This window comes from Notechis scutatus, chromosome 5 (genome assembly GCF_049901735.1).
Source record: "Notechis scutatus isolate UNSWTSFEM ecotype Mainland chromosome 5, rNotScu1.2, whole genome shotgun sequence".
Classification (NCBI taxonomy): domain Eukaryota; kingdom Metazoa; phylum Chordata; class Lepidosauria; order Squamata; family Elapidae; genus Notechis; species Notechis scutatus.
The window spans coordinates 93,620,079-93,645,266 of NC_142013.1; the positions used below are offsets into that span (position 1 = coordinate 93,620,079).

The 25,188-nt window shown below is 37.4% G+C and overlaps 1 protein-coding gene across 3 annotated transcripts in view; it reads left to right on the plus strand.

Annotated features, from left to right (window-relative positions):
• The window catches only part of ABCC4 (ATP binding cassette subfamily C member 4 (PEL blood group)), a 197,318-nt gene that overhangs the window by 103,820 nt on the left and 68,310 nt on the right, over window positions 1-25,188 (plus strand). For 2 of the 3 annotated variants that reach the window (XM_026668980.2, XM_087967375.1), the window contains 3 exons: window positions 10,808-10,887; window positions 21,362-21,512; window positions 23,523-23,642. In XM_026668980.2, coding sequence (XP_026524765.1) covers window positions 10,808-10,887; window positions 21,362-21,512; window positions 23,523-23,642 — 351 coding nt within the window. The remainder of the gene's footprint in view (window positions 1-10,807; window positions 10,888-21,361; window positions 21,513-23,522; window positions 23,643-25,188) is intronic. The other variant, XM_087967376.1, reaches the window with a different exon arrangement.

Here is a 25,188-nt window from a genome sequence, read left to right on the forward strand (position 1 = left end):
AACCCAATTTTAATGGTTTGATGGTTTAATGATTGTACTGCGTTGAACTTCACTAGCATTGCTGTGGGGTGTGTTTTCTGTCAGCAATTGATATGGACAAATTCAATTATTTGTCATTGCCTTGAAAACTGGAAAATGCTTAAACTAGCAATAAAAACATTTTAGTGATGTAGCCCTCCCCCACACCAGTTTCTCTTAGAGAAGAATGGATATACAGTAGAAAAAACTGTTTAAATGTTCCTCTGCAACCAACCCCCCCTAATCTGGAATCATCTCCAGATGTAGCTGACTTGGCTGGGGAATTCTGGGAATTTTAATTCCAGTTTGGTAGGAGCACCAGAATAAGGAAATGCAATACTTACTATTGTAAGTATGTGGTATGGTAGGTGGGTATGACCAGGACAATCAAGGGGTCAGATTAAAGGCAGTTTAGGCCACAGCTGGGTTGTGGGTGGAACAAGACACTCAGAATAAATTCTCCCTAATTTTTGAGCACTGTTTTCAGGAATAAAAAAAATCCTGTTTAGTCATATATTGTGACATATGTGTTGCCAAAAATAATTGTAATGTAATATTAGGTTGGTAGAAGTAAAGGCACCTATGCTTTCATATCTTCCATTAACCTTGGTTTGTTTATTATTTTCTTATTAAATTTATATGCTGCCTATCTCACTATCCCTAGCGACTGTGGGCAGCATAGTTATCTGGAATGAGAAGTCTACCTGAATTGATTTTGTTAATATTATTGAATTGGTTAGGGAAAGCCTACTTTTTAGTATAAATTTGGAGAAAGTATTCCAACCATATTAGAGTATATGGTTCTGTGAGTTAAAAGCAACCAGGCCATACATGTCCATGCTTGCTACTTTATTGTATTCTGCCTATTATGTAGGAATCTTCCCAGACTGGCAGCCCCAGCCTGGGAACAGATAGATAAGGTTTCATGGAACTTGGAGAAGGGGATGTCACTTCTGGATTTCTTGTGACTGCACAAGGACTGGATGTTACTTCTGTGCTTGAGGCCTCTCTCCTGCCTGGGTGGGCGTTTTCCAACAGGTTCTAATGTTATCGAAAATGCTGATGTGACAAACGGGACATAGGGAAGAAGAAAATGGTAAAACTGGGTGTAGTTTGTTGGAGCACATTTGATCATTTGATGGGTCTTTTGCTCCACTTCTAAACTTTAGTACTCAAGAGTTGAATGGTAGGGTTTTTTTTTGTTTTTTGTTTGATCCCTTGATGAGAAAGCATGAATGAACATTTTGAAGTAGGTGATTGGATTGTGATGTGCATCCACTCTTGAGTGTCAACAGACAGCTGCAAAAGCCAGGAATGGATGTGAAATCACCTGAGCACATTCTGATTCCAGCAATTAAAGCAATTTACAGAGCTTGTAAGAAAAGAATATCACATACTGTCTCCTTTATGAAGAACAAAAGCGTTTTGATCCTTTCACTTCAAGTTTGCCCAAACTATTATATAGAGAGGGAGGTTTAATGAATCATTGTTTAACTTAGATACAGCGAAGTGTTTGACTGTAGAATAGTCCCAAATATGTACATAGAACTTTGCTGACAGATCCTTATTTAATTATGATTAATGGACATTGGAGAGGTATTTAATTACTTAGGTAGAAATCTCAAATGTGTGTGTGTGTGTGTGTGTGTGTGTGTGTGTACGGTATGTGTGTGTGTTCCAGCCATATTATTTACTGTGATAGTATTAAAGTCTCTGGAATTAATATATTCCTTGTAAAAGCTAACTTTCTTTGTACAAGGGAAGCAAAGAGTTTGAAAATACCCTAAAAGTATTAGGAATGTATACAATCTGGGATTAAGCACACTGCAATGTAATGGGATATAGTTCTCCTGACTTCAGAGTTCTTTTTGTAATAATTTCATAAATTGTGTCAAATGTTCTATAGTTTTAAAGAGCAATATGCATCTCCTGTGTTGTCAATGGCAAACAAGTATTTTAATGATAATTTCTCCATTATAAAAATGAAGAGTTTTTCTCAGTCCACCCTCCTTGAAGTGCATGTTTTCTTTACATATTCGTAATTGTAATCTGTACTAATGTGAAATGTGAAAACTGTTGATTCTGAGAGAACTTCTTCTGATAATTAAACGATGTGTTGTTTATCCTTTACAGTAAAGTCATAGTGATGAATGTGATCTCCCCTTTTCATTTTTCATGGACCACTACAGAGGTGGTACTCAGCAGTTCTGACCAGTTCTGGAGAACTGGTAGCAGAAATTTTGAGTAGTTCGGAATGCCACCTCTGACTGGTCCCACCCCCATCAATTCTTTGCCTCCCGAGTCCCAGCTGATCAGCTGGGTCTTCTTTTGTTGCCCTGCATAGGAGAATGGAGCTGGAAAGCAGGTTAATAGGGTGGGGAGAGAATGGGGAATTTACAGTATGCTTCCCCTGCCACATCCACCAAGCCATACCCCCCAAGCCATGCCATGCCCTCCAAGCCACACCCACAGAACCAGTAGTAAAAAATTTTGAATCTTACCACTGGATCACTAGAATAGAGTGGGATTGAACCAAAAAGGATTTTGACTCTCTTTAGTATGTCACATTATATTAAACAGGTAGGGGGGCACAGATGAACTGTATCCTCGGGTGAAATGTTGTAGCAACATTTGATGACCATTTCATATATTCTGTTTTAACCCATTGAATAATAAATATTCTCTTGGTGCATTACGCTTTCTCAAAATCATAACATATATAAACATCAAAGGTCTCTTGGTGGTGTTCTGTAGACCAGAGGCCCCCAACACACAGTCCATGGATCGGCACCGGTCCACAGCATGCTGTTAAGACAAACAAGTAAAGCCCCATCCGTGGGATGCAGGCAACATGCAAAACCACGCCCTCTTCGATCTGCGGAAAAACCTCTCCACAGAACCGGTCCCTGGTACCCTAAAGGTTGGGGGCCACTACTGTAGATCAATGTTCCTCAACCTTGCTGGCTGGAGAATTCTGGGAACTGAAATCCCTACATCTTGTCAAGGTTGAGTAGCACTGCTATAGTTAATCTAGGCCAGAGGTCTTCAAACTTCAAGCTATGCTGGCTGGAGAATTCTGGGAGTTGAAGTCCACAAGTCTTAAAGTTGCCAAGTTTGGGGACCCCTGATCTAGGCAGCTACTACGATAAATGACTGTACCTGGAGTGCGCTTTGAATTGTGCTTGTCTGTCAGAATACAGGTCTTTAAACACTGACAGACGAGCCCAATTTGATGTCTCCTTGAATGGTGATGAAACGTTTGTAACCAAATTGCCGTGCTCGGAGCTCAAACCAACAACCTCACTACCAAACTGAACTGCTAATATTCAAACACATTTCAATTGTTAAGTGAGTTGTGCACCATTTTACATTCATTTTTGCCTCGTTTCTTAAGTGAATCACTGCAGCTGTTAAGTGAACCTGGCTTCCCCTATTGACTTTCCTTGTTGGACACCAGCTGGGAAGGTTACAAATGGTGACCTTGGGACAGTGCAACTGTCATAAATACATGCCAGTTGCCAAGCAAATTAAATTTTGATCATATGACATGGGGTGCTGCAATGCTGGTAAGTGTGAAAAATGGTCATATGTTGCCTTTTTCAAAACTGTTGTAACTTCAAATGTTCACTAAATGAATGGTTGTAAGTCGAGGAATGTTATGGAATACGCTCCCTGTGAAGATCAGGCTGAATGACTCCCTCTTTGTTATTTTTTTTGAAAGCTTCTAAAGATCGAATCTTTTGAGAGCCCTCCTCTGATCTGAGGTGCTGTTCCAATATTTTTTACAATAGCATTATAGTAGTTTTTTTTAAAAATATACAGGATTTTTATTACATATTGTGATGACTCGGGGCATGGCACAAAGGCAGCACAGAGAATCAGTAGGAGTCCCTCTATTAGCTCCAACTTTGCCCCCAATGTCCTGGTTACTTTCTGGCTGGAGAAAAACTCTTCCAGGAACAGCCATTGGCTGCAAAGAATCAAGTCCAAAACATGGTCAACAAAAACTGTAATTATAAGTCCAATCAAGGCAAAATGAGATAATTAGTCCAACAGGGTAGGATCAAGAATTCGAGATGTGAAGGCACGGCAATAACTCACCACAGTTGGGAAGATGCCAGGAACACAAATAAGCAAAGTCAACACAAGATAAACTCACGTTTGCTCCCAGCAGCTGCCACACTCAGCATGCAGCTCTTTTAAACTCTTATTCCCAGGTGTGGCTAATGAAGGGAATCAGGGCCCTCTCCTCCCTCATCAGCCACGCAACCCACGTTGCTCTCTTCTCCGTTCCTCCCTGCGTGCCCTAGGATGAAGAGGGGGTTGCCCTGGGTCTTCCTCTGAACTTCCTCTCCCTTGTTCTATCTCTCCCCTGCTCTGCCCAGCTGGACTTTGCCTTTCCCCAGTTTCCTCCACAGCCAACGGAGCCACACTCCCATTCTCATCAGCTGTTTGTCTTCCTCCTCGGACTCAGACTCTGACAGGGGCATGACACATATTTTATGTGTGCCAACAATATTTGTTTTTAATTGCAGCAACATTCAAGTATGTTTAAGAAATGAATAAATGTACTCTCTTGGACACCACTCTCTGCTAAGCGGTGTAATTTCAGAAAGGCCTATGGTCTTCTTGGTAGAGTTTTCATTACATGCTGCAAGTTTACAAAAGATAGGCCTGTTTTGTAACGCAAAACAGTTTCAAAATTGTTATCTTGCTCTAGAGCGAAGCTTTCCGAATGATGTATCACTGAATCCCTGCTACATTCGTATTTATAATTGTGCTCATGTACCAGGCCTTTCCAAATCATATGCCTCTACTCATCATTCCAAAAATTAACACGTGAATTAGTCAGATTAAAAGGGCTGTTCACTTTTTTTTTAACGGATCATTTTTCTAGGCTGAATAACTTCCATTCCCTTGATTTTTAAAGCAAAACTATTTTTCCCTACTAGAATTTCTGGCAAACATTCTTTTTAAAATACTGCATTGCTTAACAAAACATTGCAAGCCTGACATCAAAGCTACAGTTTGTTGGACTTGATTAGCAACTTGATTACCCATGAGAACTAAGTAGTCATTTTAAAATGGGAATATTGCATATAAATAATCTTCCTTTTGCAATGATTAGTACAGCTATTGGCTAGGGTGGATACTCACTTGGCTCTGAAGCAAAATTATATTATTCTGGCACTCATTAGCAGTTCTCATAACTTTAGATGTTACTTTACACCATACTAGTTTGGGTTAGAGAGCCAAGACAGAGGTTTTACAGTGTTTATCTCGTAAGCTGTATTTATTGCAAGCTTTAAAAAGTTTATGGAGGAGCTAATACACTTGTAAAGGAAAAAAAAAATCCCATCCTCCTTGAAAGGAGAAAGAAACCGGACCTTGTGAAAAAATTGGAAACAAAGCCTGACATGTTTTGCATTATGAATATTTATCCCATATTCCACAGGCCAGCTTGTGGTTTGCATACAGTTTTTCCATACATCTCAAGAAACAATATGAAATATATATGTATTCAATATATATGTGTATTGTATTACAGCTGGTTATATATTACTGACCTGCATGAATAACAGAGAGGAAGAAAACAGAAATGATCCCAAAGATTTATAAAGTTATAAATGTTTATTATTTTGCTTTTTTAGTCCTTATGTTTGTTTTGTGTGTCTATGTATGTGTGTGTGTTTCTGTCCCACAGTAATTAATATGTGGAGTAAAAGCAGTGAGATCCAGATTATAGTCCTCCCTTAGCATGGAAGCTGGGTGAGTGAATTTGGGCCAATCTTACATTCTCATTGCTAGGATGGTGCAGTGGCCTAGAGGTGGAGCTCTCTCCTCACAATCAGGAGGCTATGAGTTCGATACTAGGTAGAGGCTAATATTTCTCTCTCTGGGCAAGATGAGAATATATCTGCTGAATATAACTCTGCATTGGTGACAGGAAGGGCATCCGGCCAGTAATCACTCAACTCTAATTCAGTTGCCCAGACTTTACCCCGCAAGGGATTATGGAATCATTAAAAGTTGTTGTTGACGATGATACACTCTCATTGCTAGACTGGGAAGTCTATCCACCAATCTCCACTGGATCAGAGTGTACGTGACATCCCATAAGTTTCAATAAAGAGGCCTTTTGTTAGAGTGGATTAATTCAAGATGATTATGGTGACAGTCATCATCACTATTATCTATTGTAGTGTTTATGCCTAAAGTGACGCAGATTAAGTCTTACGCATGCCAGCAAACATTAGTGAAGTCAACAAATTCATATATTTGAAAAAGTTGGGTTTTTTAAAATTTTGAAATCATGAAAAGTAAGAACCTCAGGCTAATATGAAGACTAATCAGCTTATAATGTGCCATACCGTACCATTAGCTATGAGGTGATAATCTTCTAAATAGTAGAAATGTTGGCATATATCTACTGTACCATGCTAACAAAAATTACAGAACTGGAATTTCCAAATATGATGACTAGGAATTCATCTTGTTGTAACCCCTACATCTAGAGGGCACAACATTTGAGTAACAGAAAAAAAAATCCCACTATCTGACTGGTTTATCATCTGTGTGGGTCTAGAACCTTTGCAAAAGATGAGGAATTGTCATTTTTAATGGAACAGAAGAAAATGAAAACTGAAGAATTATACATGGATTCTAATTATATTAACTGTATCAGAAAAGGAAGGCTGTAAATGTAAGATACATATAATGCCTTCATTTCATTATATATGCTTAATTTGATTAAATTTAAATCTAATTAAATGAAATTTAAATGGTACTGTTTTTTTTCTTTGTTCTAACTTTGCTTTTTAGAGTGCACTCTTCATCATGCAACTTAAAGAGAGATAATGTTAGTTGTCTCAGTAAGCCTTCGTTGGTTGTCTGAATTGTTTTCAATTGATTGATATTTGAACTCACATTTGAATTTGAATTCCTTGTCAAGAAATTCAAGGCATGAAATTCCTATTCTCCGTTTAAGTTTTGCAATTTAAATAATTCATCAGATCTGGAATTAATCAGAATAGCTGTTCTAAATCTGAAAGAATGTACTAAGTTTTTTTTTTTTTTTAGTGTCTTTTGTATCTTTTTGTGATGTCTTTGTGGCAACTGTGCGTATTCCATTGCAATCGGTTACCTGACATTGCAAGACTATCCTGTAGGTACTTTCTCTGAAAAATGTCTTGAACATAACTTCTTCTCCCAACCTTTCCACAATATTGTGTCCATTCATAATTATTATTTATTCAGTGCAACAATATTGTGTCATATTTCAGATTCTTTGAATGTTCTACTGATACATAAAGGGAATCTGAGTGAACAAGCAACCAACATTTCACTTATTTCATAAACCAAGTCATCTAATATGCTACGTGTCAGCATGATGACTTCCTTTTATTCAATTCAGAGTGATAACAAAAGACCAGTTGGGTGAACACTTAGTTAAACATTTGGTCTGTTTTGGACCAGTCCTGTCCTTGCATAAACCTCACAGAGGTTGGTTAGCTCCATCAGAGTGAGTTACATCATTTGTCATTGAGGGGGGAAAATGAAGATCTTCCTAGAGCTTTGAGGCACCACCAATTGAAGTGGTGGAGTTTTCAGACAATACAAATCTCCCCAAGAATGGCCAACTTGAAAAAACCATGTGCACAGCAAATGTCACTGTTGGGAGAAACGGTCAACACAGACACAAGTAACTGCTCCTTTAGTGTCTTCTTATTAAGTCATAATAATTTTGAGGCAGTATCAGTGGTGGAATTCAGATTTTTTTACTACCGGTTCTGTGTGGGCGTGGCTTGGTGGGCATGGCTTGGTGGGTTTGGCAGGGTAAGGATACTGTAAAATCTCCATTCCCTCCTGACTCCTGGGGGAAGGTTACTGCAAAATCCCATTCCCTCCCCACCTCACTAACCTGCTTTCCAGCTCCGTTCTCCTGTGCAGGGCAACAAAAGAAGAACCAGCTAATCAGCTGGGACTCAGGAGGCAGAGAATAGATGTGGGGATAAAAAGGAAAGGCGGGAAAGAGAATGAAAAGTTTAAGATTTGAAAAAACAACCAAAAAAAAGAATAGTTTGAAAAATAAGTATAATATTAGAAAGCAACAGAAGAGGGGATTACAGAAGAGAGAATTAGAAGTAGAGAGACAAGGAGGTAAAAAGGGAAGGGAGAAGAAGAGGGGGAAGAAGGAAAGGAAAATAAGTTATAAAGAACAGAAACAAGATATAGAGAAACAGAGAAAAGGTATAAGAATTGAAAGTATAAACCTGTTTAGAGACAATGGGTGAAAACTTAATTGTAAAAGGGATTCTTCAAAGGTACATAAGATAGTATTGTTATATTACAAATAGAAATAATTTTATAAAATATGTTTAAAATGATGGATAAAATATTTATCGTAATCTAGTGGAATGTTTGTTAATAAATAAATGAAATAAAGTAAATGAGAGAATTAAATTAGAAAAGGATGGGAACATTTTAACTATTATTAATGAAGATGTTAAGATTTTAATGAATATTAATGATAGAACTGAATTGGAATGGAATGAGTGCTTTATTTATATATATATATATATATATATATATATATATAAACCTTTTTAAAAGAATATAGTGTGTATTTTAAGAATGTACCAAGCAATTTGATTGGAAGTTATGTATTATATTGAATGTTATAATCTTAAAGGTATACATTGAAGCTTAAATAAGAGTTGAATGGATAAAATTAAAAGATCTAAAGGTGTCATACTCCAATTAGTAACTACAGGGGAAAATTTGTTTAATGAGAAAAGATAATATGAAATTGAAACAGGACAGACAAAAATATAATATAATGATTTGAATTGAGATGAGATAATCAAAATAAAGTTGAGAAAATTAAAAGAGGGGAAAAACTATGTACAAAATGTAAAACAGGAATAAGATATGGAATAGAACACAAAAATGAGCATGAAATTGAGTTTGTGTCTGTATGAAGAAGTGATAACCCGGGACCATGCTATTTTCAAAAAACCATGTTTTATTTGTATTATGTTTTTTTCTTTGTGAAAACCCAAATAAAATTTCAAAAAAAAAAAAAAAAAAAGGAGGCAGAGAATAGATGGAGGTGGGGCCAGTCAGAGATGGTATTTGCCGGTTCTCCAAACTACTCAAAATTTCCACTACCGGTTTTCCAGAACTGGTCAGAGCCTGCTGAATACCACCTGTGTGCAGTATGTTCTCTGAGCACTTCCCTGGTATAAGTATGATTGGAAAAGGCTGTCTAGATTATTGGATTCAACTCCATGCTCAGGGGTTGAAATGGGAATTCCTGCTTGTCCAGGAATTCAGATTAAATCATCCCAGACCAGATGGTTGTCTAACCTCTGCTTGATCAAATAACATGAGGGGGAGAGCTCACCACCCATGTAGATGAAGCTTGGTATTAACCAGTCAGTGTTTTGAGAGACCTGCATAGCTTTGCAAAATGTTAACATGCTTCTCCAAAGTTCCACTTTGTCATAAACATTTTAAAGGAATAAAAGTAAAGGTTCCCTTAGCACATACATGCTAGTCGTTTTCAGCTCTAAGGGGCAGTGCTCATTTCCGTTACAGAGCCAAAGAGCCAGCACTGTCCAAAGACATCTCTGTGGTTATGTGGCCAGCATGACTAAATGCCGGAGGCGCATGGAACATTACTTTCCCACCAAAGTGGTCCCTATTTTTCTACTTGCATTTTTACATGCTTTCAAACTGCTAGGTTGGCAGAAGCTGGGACAAGTAACGGGAGCTCACTCCGTTATATGGCGCTAGGGATTTGAACTGCCAAACTACCGACCTTTCTGATAGACAAGCTCAGTGTCTTAGCCACTGAGCCACCACGTCCCTACTTTAAAGGAATATTTCCAAACAATTAAAAATAGGATTGTAGCTTTAATGAATAAGGGCTTCTAATTTCATCAGACAAGTTATTCATTCACAGAAGAAATCTGTGTTTCATGCCCTTATAGTAGATTAGTCCAAGTCCATTAGTCCAAATCCATTAGTTCATTAGTCTAGTTGAGCTGGACTTGCATGGTTGGATATCTATTTATTCCTGGAATTTATTTTCATTAATCAAACTAATAAAAATGATTTCAAAAATATCTGTAGCTTTTAGAGAGGTATACCTTACAGTTTAGCTGCCTATACAATGTTCAAATATAAATATCTTCAGATTTACTAAAAGGTCTATCACTACCAAAAGAGAAAGTAGGTATATAATGTGTTTTCTTACTTCATAATTATCTTAAAATTTTGATTACTATAAACATTAATTATTGAAATGTTAAATAATTTAGACCAGGGGTGTCAACTTGTGGGCCCCAGGCCAGATGTGTCACGTGCTGGCCCCGCCCCGCCCGGTTTAGCGAAGGGGAAAGTCTCAATACGTCACTTGACTATACTGTGACGATGTGAGTTTGACAGCCCTGATTTAGACCATTGAACAAAATGTATTATTCTGCACAGATTTAAATTAGTTTGAGCTGAAAATGTATTTATTACATGTGTGTCCTGATTCTTTTGGAGCAGTTGGAATTGTTATTTGACTTGATTGTCAGGTTGACTTGAACTTCTGTAAGTCTTTAGACTTGAAGACATCTCTCAGGAGCAAATACAGTGAGATGTATTTCCAAGCTAAGGTTCAGGTTGAGGTTCACATTTCTTTTCTCCATTCTCATTTTTTTTAAATTATGAAAAACAAACATTTTCCCCTGGTTTTTTTTGTCAAATAACCCTCAGTTTTGTTTTATTTTTCTTATAGGAAGAATCCTAAATCGTTTCTCCAAAGATATTGGCCATTTGGATGACTTGTTGCCAATAACATTCTTGGACTTTGTACAGGTAATCTAAGAATAAACTTTTGCAGATTTAGGTTTGGGGTATCCTAGGTCTTGACGTTGTGTGTGTGTGTGTATGTATGTGTGTATAATGAGTTTAGTGAAAGTACTTGTTTGAGAAGGGTGTGGTCCAAAACTATAGAACAAGTCGTAGTGACTGGGGAGAAGAAATTAGTAATAAATGGCTGGTAGGAGTGGCTCTTAACAGTTTACCATTATGTCAGGGTTTCAGTATGTAGTAGTTTAATACTTGGTAAGTTGTACCTGGTTTGCCTTTGAGACATTTGGCAAGCTTTCTGCATGTTATGAAACATATCCACAGTAAAGGAACAATCAGCTCACATGAAAAGATAGCACTGATTAACCTAATTATGCATGTACTTCCTCAAAGAAGCCAATGTTTACTATAGCTGTTTGGGATTGAAATAGGTGTGGTTATTTACAAAGAAGAGATTAGTTATAATACTTCTGAAAAATAATAGCTTCAATGGAAACAAAAGAAAGAAGTATTATAAATACAAAAAGGTCCTCTTAAGTATAAAGTAGTTAATGGATTAATTTGTGGCAAAATATCTGGGTTTCAGCAGAGTCTCAAATGTCTTTTCTGGAAACTATGTAGGAAGTACAACACATGAATTTACTTTCTCACTTATGATATGGTCTTATTCGGAAGATATTCATAGTTCTTAAACCCTCAGCTAGTGATAGCAGCCTAGTGCTTGAGCTCAAAAGGCTAAACAGGATTGAACTTAATTACTCTTGGATGGGAAATCAATCCTGAAGATTGCAATGGAAAACCATTTTCATATTGCTGCCAAGATAACACAAACATGGACATATTCTTATCAGGAATTAAGTGAACTCAATGGAGAGTTTATTAGTGACATCAAGATATTACCATGTGTCCAGACAATGTTTTACTTACTGTAGTATATGTTTATATTTATCTGAAGGGTGGGCCATATTGATGGTGAGTGTAGTTGCATTGATAAAGTTAACACTTATTCCATTACCACATTTATTTCCAATGTTAGCCAGTAATCTAGCAATAGATTCAAAAGACAGATTAAATTGTTTGTGCATCGAATAGTTACATATTCATGGCCATTACTAGCAATCTGTTGAGGCTTGACCTCTGTTCTTTTCCTTGTTTTTAAATAAAATTAGTTTTGTGTCTACAGTAATAGAAGAGGGGAAAAAGTTCAACATTTTATGAAAGTTTTAGCTTTGCTTTCTAAAGCTCCAGTCCAGCAGATTTTAGAAAAATATTCCTTTGTAGAAATCTGCCTTATAAGCTCCTTTTCTTTTTGAATGGTCATAACACAATATGTTGAACTCTAAAGCTCATATATTGAAACATACAAGAAAGTAATCCCTTTGCAGCGAACTATGGATTGTGGCCATTTTATTTCATTTCAGATATGGGACTTCTTCAGACGTGATAGTACAGTATTATGTGGTAAGAAGGCCTAGTCCGTAGGGCCAAATTATCTCTTTAATCACATGAATGGGCATAATTTACTTTATTGTAAATTTACTAATTTTATAATTTACTAATTGTTGGGCATAATTTACTTTATTTCATATTGGTATCTCCTCAAAAATTTACAATCTTGGAAAATGATGCAACAATCCTAAAAAACATTATATTTAGGAAAGGAGCCCCTGAATTTTTTATGCCAATAGTTCAGAGGTGGTATTTAGCAGGTTCTGACCAGTTCTGGAGAACCGGTAGTGGAAATTTTGTGTAGTTCAGAGAACCGGTAGTGGACATTTTGAGTAGTTCTGAATACCACCTCTGACTGCTACCCCCCACCAATCTATTCTCTGCCTCCTGAGTCCCAGCTGATCGGCTGGGTCTTCTTTTGTTGCCCTGCACAGGAGAACAGAGCTGGAAAGCAGGTTAATAGGGTGGGGAGGGAATGGGATTTTGCAGTAACCTTCCCCTACCACGCTCACCAAGACACATCACACCCATCAAGCCACGCCCACAGAACCCGTAATAAAAAAAATTGAATCCCACTACTGCAATAGTCCCTACCATTAGCAATTCTGTATTTTATACTCTAAGATACAATGCAAGGATTAGTTTTGTCTTCTGATGAATTGACTTTCCTGATGTGTAGTTGGTTTAATGATCCAGTGCATACTTGAACAATTAGTGCCAGGCTAATTTTAATCCTATTAATTTTAGTCAGTTTACTCCATCAACCTAAGGACCAAGTGATTTTCTAGATTAAAAGATCAAAAATGAATCCCGTGTTCCTTTTTCTAGCACAAAATCCTTATTTTTTTATTTACCTCAGGTAAAGTAATGAAAGACCCCACAGACTTTATGCTAGTGAGGAATCATTTTCAGGTAGTTTTTAAAAAAGTGTAGACTGATCAGTAACAGTTACATGTCTAGCCTACTCGCTTAAAGAGGGCTTTGAATAGATATGACAAGGGTGAATTTCTTCAGTTTCCTCCCGGTGTTTTTTGTCAGTGAAAAACATAATAATTCTTAAATCTTCTCCTTTGTAACCATACTTCTGAAATGATTTCAGATGTGTGAGAAAGTAAATGGGATGTTACCAGCTTTCAGTTTATATATTACGTCCTTAAAAAATTTCCCTGTCTTAATTGTGGGCAGCATTGATTTAGTTGAAGCGTTTTAGTTGAATTGTGATGGGTTTCTGGTTTATTTGTGTCTGGAGAAGCCCAGCTTTGTACAATGGATCCCTATTACTGAATATGATAAAGATCTTTTGTCATTTGTTTTGTTTGCAGGTGTCTTTTATAAGAGAACCTCTAATCCTTTCAGGAAGAAATATTTTCTCTTTCTTAAAAAAAAAAAGGGGGGGGGGGAATCAGTATTAACTGAGAATAAAAGCACTGAGCCTTTGCTATTGTTGTTGACAATTTGAGAGACATTTCCCAATAGTCATTGTTCAAATGGTTGTCAGGAGGAATCAAGTGAAACTCGATAAACAATGCTGTAACCAGTTCTTCACACTTTGTGTGCAGAAGCTTTTCTTGAGACGATTTGCATTGAAGAAGTGGTTCATTTTCCAAGATGTGGTAGGGTCATTTAGAAGCATTGCAGGGTTTTTTTTCCTGCTTTTCTAGCAGTTGAATATTTTAGTTTTGCAGGAATATATCTATATGTAGACTGAAGGAAAAAAAAATTCCCATCACCCAACTCTGCAGTAAATACTAGAATGTTGCTGTCACCTTCTACCAGTATCTTTGAAAGTGTGCGAATTTGTTTTCAGTGGGATTTATTTAATGATAATATATATTACTGAAAACTTAAAATTTTATTTTAAAAGAACTGGAGTTGTAGAAATTTGAGAGTACAGCAATCCTTTTGACTCTATACTGCCATTTAAAAAAAAAATCCCTGATAAATTATGCCAAATGTGCTAATCAAAATTTGTTTTTTCCCATTTCTTTTTTTTATACACACACAGTTTCCTCCCTCTTTCTTTTTCACTTCCTGTTTTAAACACTGTATGGGTATGTTTCTTTCTAAAAGTGTTAACATTGTCTTGCAAAAAGCATTTTCAAATTTTCTTTAATGCAGCAGACCGACTGCAGGGTTTGGTAGAATGTTTGGAAATATACACCTGTTAACTTTAATTTATGTTCCTGCCCCTTCTAAATGTTGCATTAAAAAAAAAAATCTTAAGATTTTGTTTTGTTTCTGAGGGGAACATTGTGTGCTATCTACAGCTGCCCTTGGATGAGAAAGAAAAGGCCAGTGATTTATTGAAGCTGGTGAATTGAAAAGCCCCTTTTTCCCTCCCCAAAATCAACAGCTTGACTGAGTTTAAATAACTGACTTTTCATATCCTTTCATTGCACACAAAGACCTAATCCTGAGACTACTTGAGCCACCAATGTAGAATGTGGACAAGACCACCACTGGAAATGTCATCTCTTCTCACCTCACACAAAAACACATTGACTGCAGCTTTTATGAAGTGAAAATGCCAAAGAAAAGGAAAATGCAAGTGCGGTGGTTGCAGTAATTTTTTTTTTCAAAATAAAATAAAAAAAGGCTGCTGTGTTTGGATATTAAGAACAAAAAGGGCCTAAAATGACAACAATGGCTAGGGTCGCTTGCTTTCATAGGTGCAAATGAGTGAAACTGCTTGTTTGTTTCAATACCATTGACCCTTACATTTCATTGTGTGGAAATGTCAGGGAAAGTGTGTTCGAAGACATTTCAGCATCTTTAGTTTTCAATGTGGTTGTCATTTTGAGATGCTCAAGGGCCTCTCCCATCTGTCTCCTTCCTTCACCACAATTCATTGGCAAAGTAGACTTCCATGGATTGTTTTTATCTTCCATAATAAACTGTCAGTTCTCTGTTTTGTTTCTAATTTAAAAACTGAATCAAAATCCAGTATACACTTAGTATTTTTTTCCAGAGCACTCTTGTTTCAGCTTATGATGGTTCACCCATATCTGTGTTTTATGGGTTATTCCAATGATTATGGGCTGATAGAAGAAATACCTATTTAGGTTTATGTCCCCATAACAACTCAAGGGCCTTTCAGGGCAGAGTCTGTAGCCCGAAAGAAGAAGAGAGATTGATGGCAGTGGTGATCAAAGAGCAGGGTCCCCCTGTTGATATGATCTAACTTCCTAGCATTTGTATTTTTTAATTAGTTTATAATATAAAATACAAAAGCAAAAAATAGGAAAAATGGGGAAGGGAAAGAAAAGAAGGGGAAAAGAAAAGTCGTTGACTTCTGACTCCCTTTGGTGCAGGAGAATACTATAACATCAAGCCTCAACTTTTTTTACTTTTACATAATAGTATAAACTAGCCATTTCTATTAAAAACAACAAATCTATCCAATTGGTAAAACTCAAAATCAAAGTTGCAGTTTTTTTCCACCTCAAGCACAAAGTCCAGAAGAGGTTTCCAAGTAGAAACAAAAGTAGTTGTCTTTTTTTCTTTAACCAAAGCAGTGAATTTAGCCATCTCTGTGAACTCTTATCAGCTTTTGCAGGCATTTGTCCATTGTTGGAATGAAAATGTCCTTCCATTTTTGTGCATAAAGTAATTTTGCTGCCATGTAGCTTCTCAGCATTTGCAAGGGGAAAGTTTGGACAAGTTGGATAAGAAAGAAGGAGAAGTTGGTGGTAGTGAAGAACCCCTTTGGCCTTCTTTGCCTTGTCAGTCTGGCAAGGTATGACTGACTGAAAATATTTTGCTGCCCAAAACAGAAATAGATGATGCTCCTTGTTGAAGCTAAGCCGATCAAATTATTTTGGCATCTGAAAATCGTGTTAAGTACCTCTTCCTGGCTGCCATTGTATTGTCTCCACCCAGACCTCTTTGAACACTGTTACACATTTTTACTTTTATATATTCTTTGTGAAACAATGTGATTGAAGTTGGTGTTTTACTGATACCCTTAAAAAAACATTTGCAGTAATTTTGTATATGAAAAGGGTCTTGCATTCTTTTATAAGCATCTGGAATTCACAATGTGGACCATATAATTTCTTTATGTTGACTTCATGCACTTTAATGCAATATGCAGAAGAAGGAGTTTCCAAATTGCAGAAAAACAAAATTCCATGATGTTTAAAAATATTCAAAATTCTATCCCAGGTTTGATGTTCACTGAAGGTAGTGAATGTTGATGTTTCCTAAAAGTTTTTTTTTAGATAAACTATTTGTATCTGAAAGAAAGATTGGCAATTATTCTTTTCTTCCTCTTGCACTCTTGCATTTTGCATTTTCCAATTCTTGCTTGCATTGTTTGCAGTGGCAACCAGCCATTGTTTCCCTGGTTTTTTGGCTGATGGCAAAACACAAAGTTCGATAAAGATTTCATGTCCTCTTAGTTCTCTTTTTGCTTTAAATTGCACCACTGCATTTTAAAACTGTGTGATACTACTTTCCTGGTAGCATTTACCACAGTTGAGGTAATGCAACACTAAAACAAAGACATTGATTTACATAATACCATAATTGGGATTTGGTTATGTGCTAAATTAAATGCTTGCATGTCTGCATTTTAGAGGGGTGAACACCTTTGAATATCAATCACATTTAGATTATTCCCTTTAATTGTAACTTGGGGGGGTTGACATAACCACCCCTGCATTTCAAAAATGTACATTATTATCACTGCTGTCATAATGAATGATATTAATGACTGATAGACAACCTCAAGGCTTAGGAGCAGCTGTCAGTAAATAAAATGAATGGGAAGCCAGGATAGGGAACAAATTGGGTCTCCTCTACGGACTTGGAAGAAGCTGTTTTATGTCTACCATGGCCACACATCACAGGCATTAATTAATTAGATGGTTACAATCAAAGAACAATTCCTGAAGCTAGGAGTTGGGTGGTATCACAGTCACCTCCCAAAATAAAATTCTGAGAACTGCCTTAGAGGACGTTGTAGACCAGCCATAGGATGAGGCTAGCATTGCTGCTGGCCAAGAAGGAATAGCAGATCCTGTTTTCTCTTGATATGATGGTCTTTCCACATCAGGGGAATAATCTTGTTCTCCCACTTTTGCTCTCTTAAAAGCTTTAAATAAAACCTTGGTGAGGCAGCCTTTAATTATAGAGATTTGGGTCTCATATCCATATCCTGGAACGTGGCTTGCATCAGTAATGTTTAAGAACCTGTGGGCCATTTGCTCTTCAGCATTTGTTGGTCTCCTGATCTTCTCATGCCAACAATGAATATGGAGTTGCCTTAAACCCAGGGTTCCCATAGGCCAGTCAAGCATTCTCCTGCTTTTCTAAATTGCTCCATCTTTCTTTGTCTACATTTCTGATTTCTTTTTATAAAAGGCTATGATTTTATCCCTTCAAAACATTTCTATGAACACTGTAACACAATTTCCTGGCAGGAAAAAGTTTCTGTGGCAGAAGGAAGAAAAGATCAAGTGATTCCATTAACATTTCTAACAACTTCTTAGCTACTACAAATCTTTTAATTCCCCTGTCACTCATAGAGTGTAACAATCCTGTTTTAAATGGTGATAAGTACAAATCTTTTACATTGCCTTAAACTACTGATATACTATGGATGTATTTATAAACAAATCCCCCCTGTTTGGCATAAATCTCAGATCTCAGATTTTATTTTCTGATTCAAAGGGAGGGTTTTTTTGAAGTAAAATTACCAGTGTACATTATCAATATTGGCTCTCAAGGGATAAATATAAGTAAGCTAAATGAATCTGAGGGTATGACTTGTAAAATATTTGTATAGCTTTAAACACATGCTTTCGTTGAGATTTAAAGATTTATATCTTACTGAGCACAATGTAAAGTTTCAGTGTGGTTCAGCTAGGTGGCAGCACTAATCAACCTTGATGGATCTAGAAAGCTACACAAAGCCCAGAGCTGTAGGCTAAACTGGAACATTAATAAAAGTTCTGGGAATCGGCTGTAATAGCAAGGTAAATCCATATTGTGCCCAAATCCCCCATGGATGTGTCTACGTAATTCACCAAATACCAGCTTTTAAAGCCCTGAATACTCTGGAACCTGATTGTCCAAGGAATCTGATTCCCTTTGCAGTGCTAACCTGTTTAGCCATTAAGGTCTGCAGGAAAAATTCTTGAGATAACATCTTGTTACCTGTTTTGGTTTTCTTTTAATATTTAATATTTTAAACTATTTTTTTTTACTTCTTACATGTTCTTAGTCCTCTTAAATATTTACTAGTGTAGAAAGGCAATGTGTAAATCAAGCCAATGAACATATGAAAGTATTTTTCTTGCTGGTCGCAAAGATAGCACACCCTGATTCTCGATAAAAGAGAAACTGCATAGAGAGAGGTGGGCCAAGGGGGGCTGGGAGAGTAATCTTTCTTTTACCTGGTCAGTCCTTGTCAACTGGAGGAGAGTTTATTTTAAAACCTGGGCAATGTATTTCAGATAAGATAACCTTTACCACCACTTTTTTTCTGTATAAACACTGGCACACATTAACAATGAAATTCGGATGCATTCTCTCAAAAGAAGTATAGCCAAAAAAAAAAGTCAAGAGTTAACAAGGTTGATACTATATGGTACATAGCTATTATGGAATCTAGTTGTTCCGCTTTGGAAACTGCGAGGCCTCCTCCCAGAAGGTAACAAAGAAAGCCAGTCATGGAGAGGACGTCTAGCGTCCCAGACAATACTGCAGGCCCTGGTCAAGCAGCGCTTATATAGGGCATGTCCCGGATAGAAGGAAGTGAATTTCCAATTGTTTTTTTTTCCTGCTGTCCTCACCACTCTCTGTTCAGCCTTCCTGTCCAAAGTAGTAATACCTTCAAGCCAAACTGTAATACAATACGAAAATTGTATTACTTAATTACTTATTAAAATTGTATTAATACAAAAGTGGCAATGATAAGGGAAGGAAGATAGGCTCTTCTCATATGATAGAGAAAATTCAGGTGCTGCTGTGCAAGCTTCACCAGGGTCTCACTGTTGAGTGGCCAAGCTAACCCAGAAACTCAATATTGCTCACCATCTGCACAGTTGAATCATTAATGCACAGAGGTATATGGCTGCGCATGTCTTTCCTGAAATTGATAACAATCTCTTTTGTTTTTTTCTACACTTAGAACCAAGCTGTTCTTATTCCACCAGTCCACCAAACCCTCTACCTGCTCCCTTTTTAGCTCCCTTTCCACCCTGCCTAAACATCAAACCAAATACTTTAGATCAGCTTGATTCACCTCCTTCCCCCTCTGTGTAGAAACTGCAGTCCTCATAATGATAGTTTAAAGAAAGGTGGCTCTGAAAGAAAAGGGAGAGGTAAAGTTTAATTCATTATGAAATGGCCATGTGTTTTCCAAGGATATTGTTCAGTTTGCATAAGTTGGGAAATCAGATGCCTTCTCTCTTTGTACAGGGCTTGGTTGTTGCATGTGCAATAAGGTGTCTGCTTTTTGAGACTATTTCATTAACAGTTTATTTGCATGCAAGTTGAGTTTTTCATATGCATGATATTAGAATGACCCACCCTTTCATAAGTTTAATGTTAATGAGGCTTCTGTAAAATTCCTTCCAAAGATAGGATGTGTGTCAGACAATGGTGTGTCAGAACTTCATCATCCTAACAATATCCCCTCTCTTTTACTTTCCTTCCACGATGAGGTTTTGTTCTCTGCACTTTGGCAGGCATATTCCCATCTGAGAGATTTTGTTTCTTAAGGTTGTAGCTAAACATGATCCTGAAACTAAAGGGAAAATTTGTTCTCTAATTCATTCACTTCAAGCATACATCAAACAGGTGCATAATGGTTAATTTGGCCTGTGTATAAATAAAGCTTTGATGAGGCCATTTTATAGTTCTGGGGACAAATAAAAAAACAAGGTAAGAAGAGATTAATTAAGCAGTACACTAAAAAAGTAGAACACCCTCCCCTCCAAAAAATAGGCAATAGTGGTAGAGATAATGTTAAAGCACTGGGAGAAAATAGCCCAGTACGTGAAAGTTGAGATAAGCCCCAGAATCACAAAAAGCTTTGCTGAAAGGAAACCAAAAGACTAGGGAGCTTTATGGAGTTAAGACCAGAAGACAGAGGCTTGGAAATTTTGGAACCTAGTTTAGGAGAAAAGAATTTTGGTGTTTCTGACTCTGCTTGATTTCTATGATCTTATTTGGAGACAAGCAAGATCGATAAAAAGTGGTGGCAATTTCATATATTGCATTCAGCTGTGGGCTTCTGGAATTTAGTTACTGTTTTTTTTTTAAGCTCCTGAAGTATCTTTCAGCCATCTTTACTGTTGCCCTTTAGTTCAGTGATCCCCAACCTTTTTGGCCGCGCGCCCAGTACCGGCATCAGCTGGGCGCCGCGGCCCGGTACCAGCATCAACTGGCGCCGCCATCTTTTTGACGAAAAAGTGCTTCCGGTGACCTCACCGGAAGCACTTTTTCGTCAAATGGCGCTCAGCGCCCGGTGAGCTTTTCGGGTAGAAATGGCTTTCTACCGGAAAAGCTCACGAGCGCAGTGCCGCCATCTTTTTGATGAAAAGTGCTTCCGTGAGCTTTCTACCGGAAAAGCTCACCGGAAGCTTTTTACCAAAAAGATGGCGGCCTCAGCAACCAGCGGCCCGGTAAGACTTGTTCCGCGGACCGGTGCCGGTCCACGGACCAGCGGTTAGGGACCCCTGCTTTAGTTCATTAACATCAGTACCCTGCAGATTGGGGTGAGCAGAAATGATACAGCAAGTGGGACTTAGTGATTTGCCAAACTTTTTGTCCCTTTGATTTTGTTGTAAAATTAGAAAAACGGGCATGTTGTGAAAGGACCATAAATGAGTTTAGGGGTGTTAGTAGAAATCATTAGAAAATGTTTCCCAAATACTATGTTCATTTATATGACTGTATGGACTTTGGGATGGTCTATTCTGAACATCACTATCTCTTGGTATGTGGTGTGTAGGGCTCTCAGAAGAACTTTTGAAAACTAAGATGTTTGATGATGATTCCTGTTTACTTTTTTTCCTGGCAGACCTTTCTTCAGGTGTGTGGGGTGGTTGGCGTGGCGATTGCAGTGATACCCTGGATTCTCATCCCATTGGCTCCTCTTCTTATTGTTTTCATATTTCTTCGACGCTACTTTTTGGATACATCAAGAGATATCAAACGTTTGGAATCTACCAGTATGTGTTTTTAATTTTAACAATTTGGGGATGGTTGCGGTCCTTGCTGCAAATTGTTCACATGCAGGTTTGGTTTTCCTCCCGTACATACACTATTTCCCCAAAATAAGACTTGTCCTGAAAATAAGCCCTAGCATGTTTTTACACTGGTATATGTGTATTTTGGTAGTGATTTTGAACACTCTTTTGGCTTATTCCTTCTTGTAGCCCTTCATGACACGTATAAAAATCCATTTCCAGCACATATAAACTGTTCCATTTCCAGGACCCCAAAACCTCTTAATTTCTTGCTCTCAGTAATAGACACAATATATGTCCCTTTTTCTCTCACCCACTGAGCACACCCTCCCATGTGCTTTGCCTATATTTGACATTAGGAATGCTTGAGAAATTTGCTGAAATAAAAAGTGAAGGAAATGTTTTCAGCTCTCACAGTACTTAATGCACCAATTTTGTTTTAAACGAACAACTTCAAAAAGAGGTGGATGAGCCCTGTGACCATTGGAGACTGAAAAAAAAAGGAATGTGACTCTTGGACATCAAAAGGTTGCCTGTCTCTGATTTTTTTGAAAAAAAATTGTCCTGCTTTCTCTTTTCTCTTTATTTCTATTTCAACAATTCAGCTATGAATTATAATTGACACATCCCTTATTCCTAATAATGAAAATATATGAAAATATGGAGTTAGCACTAGCACTTAGACTTATATACCTCTTCATAGTGCTTTACAGCCCTCTCTAAGCAGTTTTACAGAGTCAGCATATTGCTCCCAACACTCTGGGTTCTCTTTTTACCAACCTTGGAAGGATGGAAGGCTGAGTCAACCTTGAGCTGGTCAGAATCGAACTCCTGACAGTAAGCAATGATTTAGCCTGCAATACTGCATTCTAACCACTGTGCCACCACAGCTCTTGTTGCAAAAGAAGCAGAGGAGATGCTAGGAAGTTGCAACCTACTTAAATACTGTATATTATAGATTGCTAAATGATTGTACAGAATAACTGTAGCATAAAGACTACATTTTCTTCATTATTCATTTACCCACCACCACAACTCTGCCTTTCTATCACTAGTCAGCATTTCTATCTACCTGTCTCAGAATATTGCCTGATCAGCCTCTGTGCCAGACTGGTGCTGAATAGGTATGAATAGATAGATAGATAGATAGATAGATAGATAGATAGATAGATAGCGCAGATAGATAGAATTATTTATTGGCCAAGTGTGATTGGACACACAAGAAATTTGTCTTGGTGCATGTGCTCTCAGTATACATAGAAGAAAAGATACATTAATCAAGAATCAAGAATCATCAAGTACGACGCTTAATAATAATTGTAGGGTACAATAAACAATCAAATCATACTAGGAAACAGTCAAAAAATCATTATGATACAAGCAACAAAGTTATGGTCATACAGTCATAAGTGGGAGGAGATGGGTGAAAGGAAAGGAGGATTAATAGTAATAGTAATGCATAAAATAAAATCATATTTATAAAAAAAAAAAATCATATTTATAAAAAATCATACAAGGAAACAGTCAATAAAAATCGTTAGGTTAAACAAAAACATTATTCTACTTTATTCTAACCTCTGCTTTGTGTGTTTCACTGTGAAAGATGTCAGTGGAATACATTGTAAATCACATAGATATTTCTGATTGAATCTTGTTACTGACTATAACAATTCAAGAGCAAGATAACCTAACCATGGATGTATGTACATCAGTTGAACATCACTCCCTGCAACTTCTGCATTATTTATTTTTTGGTTTATTTATTTATCAAATTTATTTGCTGCCCATCTTGCAGTTCAAATGACTCTGGGTGGCAGTAATTTTATAATAATTTTTAAATGAGCATTAAAATAATTTTAGGCAAACACTGTTTTTGTTGTATCAGTAATAAATATTACACATTGATTCAGATAATATCTCATGTACTTCTAAAGGTCAGCATAATGAAAGAGTTTTCTTGAAATATGACATCTTTTAATCTTCATGTTGCAGCTCGAAGCCCAGTTTTTTCTCATTTATCATCGTCTCTTCAGGGACTTTGGACTATTCGTGCTTTTCAAGCACAGCAAAGATTCCAAGAATTATTTGATGCACACCAAGATCTACACTCAGGTTTGTAAAAAAGATCAAGGTAATTAATTTCCAGTTCAGCAGAACCAAGAAGAAAGATTCTTCCTGCAGTATACTATTTCCTTAACTACTGAATTCACTAATTGAGTAATGGAATGAGGCAGGAGAATGAAGCAATATTTCATCTGAGGCATGTGTTCGATGTCTCCTCAAAAATCTCATTGAGATATAACAGATAAAAGATAATCAGAGTTGGAAGGGACGTTATAGGTCATCTAGTCCAACCCCCCCCGCCCAAGTGGGAGACCCTACACCATTTCTGACAGATGGGAGTCCAATGTCTTCTTGAAAGTCTCAAGTGATGATGCTCTCACAACTTCCGAGGGCAAGCTGTTCCATTGGTTGATTATTCTCACTGTCAATGTCTCCTTATTTCCAGGTTAAATCTCTCCTTGTTCAGTTTCCATCCATTATTCTTTGTCTGGCCTACAGGCGCTTTAGAAAATAGCTTGGCCTCTTCCTCTCTGCCCCTCAAATATTGGAAGACTGCTATCATGTCTCCCTTGGCCCTTCTCTTCACTAGACTAGCCAGGCCCAGTTCCTGTAACCGTTCTTCATATGTTTTAGTCTCCAGTCCCCTAATCATCCTGGTTGTTCTTCTCTGCACTCATTCTAGAGTCTCAACATCTTTTTTTATAATGTGGTGAACGTACGACCACAATTGAGCTCCAAATTCATGTTGGGAAGTGAGAAGTTAAGTGAGTTTTGCCCCATTTTATTACCTTTCTTGCCACAGTTGTTAAGTGAATCACTGCAGTTGATAAGCTAGTAAGCTGGTTGTTAAGTGACTCTGGCTTCCCCATTGACTTTGTTTGTCAACAAGTGATCACATGATCCCGGGATGGTCATAAGTATGACCTAGTGGCCCAGCATCTGAATTTGGATCACATGATCGTGGGGATGCTGCAAAGGTTGTAACTCTGAAAAATGGCCCTAAGTTGCTTTTTTCAGCCCTATTGTAACTTTGAACGGTCACTAAATGAACTGTTGTAAGTCCAGGGCTACCTGTACAGGCAGTCCTTAACTTACAAGCATTTGTTTGGTGACTGAGGTTACAACGCCACTGGAAAAAGTGACCCGTCCTTGTACTTATGACTAGCATCCTCATGTCAAATGACCAAAAATTGAGCATTTGGCAACCGGCATGTACACTGCTCAAAAAATTAAAGGGAACACAAAAATAAGACATCCTAGATCTGAATGAATGAAATATTCTTATTAAATACTTTGTTCTTTACATAATTGAATGTGCTGACAACAAAATCACACAAAAATTATCAATGGAAATCAAATTTAGCAACCCATGGAGGTATGGATTTGGAGTTACACTCAAAATTAAAGTGGAAAAAAACACTACAGGCTGATCCAACTTTGATGTAATGTCCTTAAAACAAGTCAAAATGAGGCTCAGTAGTGTGTGTGGCCTCCACGTGCCTGTATGACCTCCCTACAACACCTGGGCATGCTCTTGATGAGGTGGTGGATGGTCTCCTGAGGGATCTCCTCCCACACCTGGACTAAAGCATCC